This window comes from Oncorhynchus mykiss, chromosome 10, assembly GCF_013265735.2.
Source record: "Oncorhynchus mykiss isolate Arlee chromosome 10, USDA_OmykA_1.1, whole genome shotgun sequence".
In the NCBI taxonomy this organism is placed as follows: Eukaryota; Metazoa; Chordata; class Actinopteri; order Salmoniformes; family Salmonidae; genus Oncorhynchus; species Oncorhynchus mykiss.
The window spans coordinates 44,817,943-44,822,824 of NC_048574.1; the positions used below are offsets into that span (position 1 = coordinate 44,817,943).

Consider the following 4,882-nt stretch of genomic DNA (forward strand, 5'->3'; position numbering starts at 1 on the left):
TATTATTAGGCAACTAACATAAGGTAGGTAGCTAACAGTGGAACATTCAAGCAACTGCTGCAATGCTATGCGGTTTGTAAGGCTAGCGTAGCTAACAAATTGTCAGCCAATATAACGTAAATTATTTGAAAAGTCATTACTTTATTCCATTGGACAACATTTTCTTAACATTTGTCATAATAAGTTAAAGCAATGAATTTGTATCCGCTGTCGTTGTACTTGGCTGCATATTTTCCACCATTTTTTTCAAATCTGGGGCGGCAGGAAGCCTAGTGGTTAGAGCGTTGGTCTAGTAACAGTTGCGAAAGGTTGCAAGATCAAATCCCCGAGCTGACATGGTAAAAATCTGTCGTTCTGCCCCTGAACAAAGCAGTTAACCCACTGTTCCTAGGCCGTCATTGTAAATAAGAATTTGTTCTTAACTGAATTGCATAGTTAAATAAAGGTGAAAATGTTGTGAAGCCACACCCATTTCCTGAAAAATTGCATTATGGGCCCTATAGGCATGGAAATAGTGTCCACAGCTTGTATACTTCATATTTGGCAAATGTAGTACGACATTTGGGAACTTTAGGCATTTAATTATATCCATACCTATAACAATAAGCATAATACATACTCAATTTATGTCACAAATAGTATGTTTAGTATGAGTATTCAAACACAGTTTAGGTAGGTTGTTGGGAGTTGTATAGGAAGGTAATTAGCAACGAGAGAAAGGGGGACATGATACATAGGTACATTTCATATTGTATAAAATACTTTCACATTTCTAAGATTATAAAGCACTAAATGATAGATGTGGCAGAGGGTCAGACAGGCAAATGAAGTGTCTCTGAAAACAATAGGCTACCCTGGTCACTGGACAACACTAAGGATGTAGATAGCCTGTTTCTCAGGAAAGGAACGGAGGCTTTCTCACACAGTACAGTAATGGAATAGGAAGACTCTTTCAAGGTCGCGTTCTAATGCTGTAGGCAGTAGACAGAAGGATGAGCCCATCCTACACACAGTCCACATCATCCCCTTCAGCTCCCCACTCATCAAACCTCATCTGAGGGGAGGGGGCAGCAGGGTGGAGGCTGTTGATGTTGTCCAGGGCTTCTGGGTCCGGGTCGTCTCCCACGCCTGCCTCCATGTTGCCAGACTCCTCACGATGAGTGCGGACATGCTTGCGCAGCGCCGCAGGCTCCTTGAAGGTGCGGTTGCAGAAGGGGCAGCTGCAGGGTTTCTCTCCGGTGTGGATGCGCTGGTGGTGCTTCAGGTGCTGCAGTCGGCTCAGACGCTTGCCACAGATGGCACACACGTAGGGCTTGTCACCAGTGTGGGTGCGCTGGTGCTTGCGCAGGCCGTCTAGGTGGCGGAAGATTTTAGGGCAATCAGAGCAGGAGTAGGGCTTCTCGCCGGTGTGAATGCGAAGGTGGGTTTTCAGGGCCCCCGACTCCCGGAAGCGTCGGCCACACACCCCACATGGGTAGGGCTTCTCTCCCGTGTGGATGCGGATGTGCTTCTTCAGGCTGGAGATGAGGCGGAAGGTCTTCCCACACTCCAGACAATGGTGGGGGCGATCTGCATCTGGGTCTCCTGGAGAGGTGGATGGTCCTGCTGCCCCTCCTGCCCTACCTGGGGACATGCTGTCACTTCCTACTGCTCCAGGGGACCTCAACTCCACTTTCTGTCCTGCCTGTCCCCCCTGAGCCGGACCAAAGGTAGCAGCAGGTGGCCGCATGGGTTTTGGTTGGCGGAGAGAGTAGCTGCTGGAGCGTGATGACCCCTCTTGCTCCACCACATGGATGTATCCCAGATCATCCACATTCGGGGCAGTCTGCTCACCACCACCACCACCACCACCAGCACCCCCGGCACTCCTCAGCCCTGCCCCTCTACTGCAGGTCTGCCCTGGACCTGAACTTGGACCAGGCCCTTGCTCTTCTTTGATCTCAAACCTTGGTCCTACTGCTTGGGTCCCCTGCTGCTGCCGCCTCTCATCTGTTTAGTACAAAATAACAGAAAGGGATGTCAGAAGCACATAGACATTGGATGTTTCCATTCATTCCAAATGAGCTACAACAAATTGGTAATGATATTCTCCCTCTTTATATCAACATATAAACATTTGATTGCCTTATGACAAATATGAATAATTTACCTGGCCGGCTGGGGTCAGAGCAGATGTTAGGTGTGTTGGCAGCATAGGAGTCCATAGAATGGTTGGTCACAGAGCCATCTGATTGGATTGAGAGCTGACACATTTTATAGTCATCCCTGGAGTTATAACCATGCAGAGACTCACTGAGAGAGCCACCCATCTCTAGGTCGACCCCGGAAACACACCGGCCGTCCGCACCGTTCACATTACGATTGCTCTGGCGGTCCCTGTCCATAGCTGTGGTCATAGAGCCAATAGATGTGAGAGACGGGGCAAAAACCGATTGACCCATGGTCTGTGCACCGGGGAAAGGAATTTGCAACTGGTCGATTAACTTTTGGGCGCTGCTAAGGCATTCCTGTAACGTCCTCAATTCCACTTTGAGTCTTTCGTTCTCCTGCTCCTTGTTAACCAGCTCTTGTTGGGTCTCGTTGAGTACAAGTACTACCTCGCCCAAGAGGGTATCTACAGCAGCGGTTAACGTGGTTTGAATGGTCGGGGCTAGACGTGTCTTCAGTGAGGATACAGTCATGTTGCCCTGGCATGCTTGGTGCCCATACTCAGCCTTCCCTACTTTACGATCATAACAAGGAGTAGTCCCAGATCTGTTTGGGGTGTTGATTATACTTTGTTTACGATTAGGACCACCGGTTGTGCTATTGATACTCAACGGAGAATCCACGCCGCTATTACAATTTCCTCGCCTGGATGCCATAGCTAGGTAGTTACTACGGTGACCAGCTAGCGCCGCCTGTGAATAACGCAACTTCAGTAGCTAGCAAATTCTTTGAACTAGCTATTAGTTAGTCTAACGTGAAAGATAAGTAGCTAGCCTTAAGCAGTGCTACCTACCTGTTACGATCATAGTGATGACAATGCGTCAACTTAGTTATTGACAAGTTAGCTAGCTAGCTCACTGACGTTAGTTAAAGCGGAAAAAATTAACTAACGTTAGCTGGCTAGCTACGTTAGCAGGCAAGCTAACGTCAATTGACTCCGTAATGCTAGCTAGAAAGAAAAATATACTGACAGTGATGAATAAAAATGTTCTGGAAAATTCAGCAACATAAGTTTGTTATTAATATAACGTTATATTAAAAGCGTGTCTGGGGTAAACTTGCACTGTTATATAAAAGATAGTGATCCTCGTCGCAATGCCTAAAGCGACTCGACGTCCATCTTCTAGGTAGAGTAGGGGCGTTTCACCGTCGCACATGAATGACGTACCACTGTTCTGGGGTGTAGTCATTATGCCGATTATGTTGCAAAACGTTTCGTCTGTTGTAAAACGTTTTGAACAGAAACCGTTAACTCCAAACGGAAAATGCAAACGAGAGTTTATATTAGACAAATATAAGGTAGGTCCCATAGAAATAAGAATACCATAAATACGAATATTCTTATTTCTATAGTAGGTCCCTCCCCGTTCCGTCCCGTTTATACCGTTTGGTTATTAAACGGTAAATGGTTTCCGTAATGAATACGCCCCTGCATTTCTCGCTGATATGAAAGTCAGTTCCAGAAGTTTCGAACATTGTATGCACCCAAGGCGTATTTTCGTTGAGACGGAGCACTTGAGGTAGCGGTCGGAGCGTCGGGGAGCAGGCATCAGACAGCTTCGTTATAATATGTATTTTTTTATTTCTATGAAGCCTTTATTTCAGCAGGGAGTCATGCTGAGACCACGGTCTCTTTCGCAGATGAGACATGCATGAACACATCAATAAACAACAATTACACTATTTATTATTTTTAACCTTTATTTAACTAGGCAGTTAAGTCAGTTAAGAACAAATTATTATTTTACAATGACGGCCTACCCCGGCCAAACCCTAACCCAGACATTGCTGGGCCAATTGTGCACCCTCCTATGGGACTCGCCAATCACAGCCGGTTGTGATACAGCCTGGAATCAAACCAGGGTCTGTAGTGACGCCTTTAGCACTGAGATGCAGTGCCTTAGACTGCAGCGCCACTCAGGAGCCCACACTATACATAGGCTATCTATACTGAGCAAAAATATAAACGCAACATGTAAAGTGTTGAACCCATGTTTCATGAGCTGAAATATAAGATCACAGAAATGTTCCATATGCACAAAAAGCTTATCCCTGTTAGTGAGCATTTCTCCTTTGCCAAGATAATCCATCCACCTGACAGGTGTGGCATATCAAGAAGCTAATTAAACAGCATGATCATTACACAGGTGCACCTTGTGATGGGGACAATAAAAGGCCACTCTAAAATGTGTAGTTTTGTCACACAACCCAATGCCACAGATGTCTCAAGTTTTGAGGGAGCATGCAATTGGCATGCTGACTGCAGGAATGTCCACCAGAGCATGTAATGTTAATTTCTTTACCATAAGTCACCTCTAACTATAATATGTGAGCAGAGCTGGAGTGGAGCGTGCCCAATTTGACTGGAGCACAGAGTAAGATTCCCAAAGGCTGGAGCGTTGGCTTTCTCACCCGCTCCAATTATTAGCTCCAGTAGTGCTCACTTCACTAGCTCAGGGCATGCCCGGCCCAGCATGCATTTGTAGTCATCTTGTGTGCTGCTATAGCCCCTTGCTTTTAGCTACTGTCATGGAATTCACTAAATATTTTCATAAAGAAACTGATAAAACACACGGGTGCTAAATCAAGGTGACTTACAAAGATGAAGACCAAAAGCAAGAGAGGGAGTGTGGTGATTTAGTGTCCACAACTAAATAATCATTGTGTAATCTGA

At 45.9% G+C, this 4,882-nt stretch overlaps 1 protein-coding gene across 1 annotated transcript; it reads right to left on the minus strand.

Annotated features, from left to right (window-relative positions):
• Positions 1-567: 567 nt before the first annotated feature.
• On the minus strand, positions 568-3,365 carry LOC110534021 (zinc finger protein GLI4). The gene is made up of 2 exons (XM_021618652.2): positions 2,150-3,365; positions 568-1,989 (listed from the first exon to the last, which is right to left on the minus strand). Exons 1-2 carry the CDS (start codon positions 2,862-2,864, stop codon positions 1,004-1,006), a joined length of 1,701 nt encoding a protein of 566 aa, XP_021474327.2. The 5' UTR covers positions 2,865-3,365; the 3' UTR covers positions 568-1,003.
• Positions 3,366-4,882: the final 1,517 nt, after the last annotated feature.

What these genes read in the sequence shown, in the direction of transcription:
- LOC110534021 (XM_021618652.2), bottom strand. Translation starts at nt 2,864, where the DNA reads ATGGCATCCAGGCGAGGAAATTGTAATAGCGGCGTGGATTCTCCGTTG. An exon ending in CTCTGACCCCAGCCGGCCAG is followed by an intron (nt 1,990 to 2,149) that starts GTAAATTATTCA and finishes TGTACTAAACAG; the next exon opens with ATGAGAGGCGGCAGCAGCAG.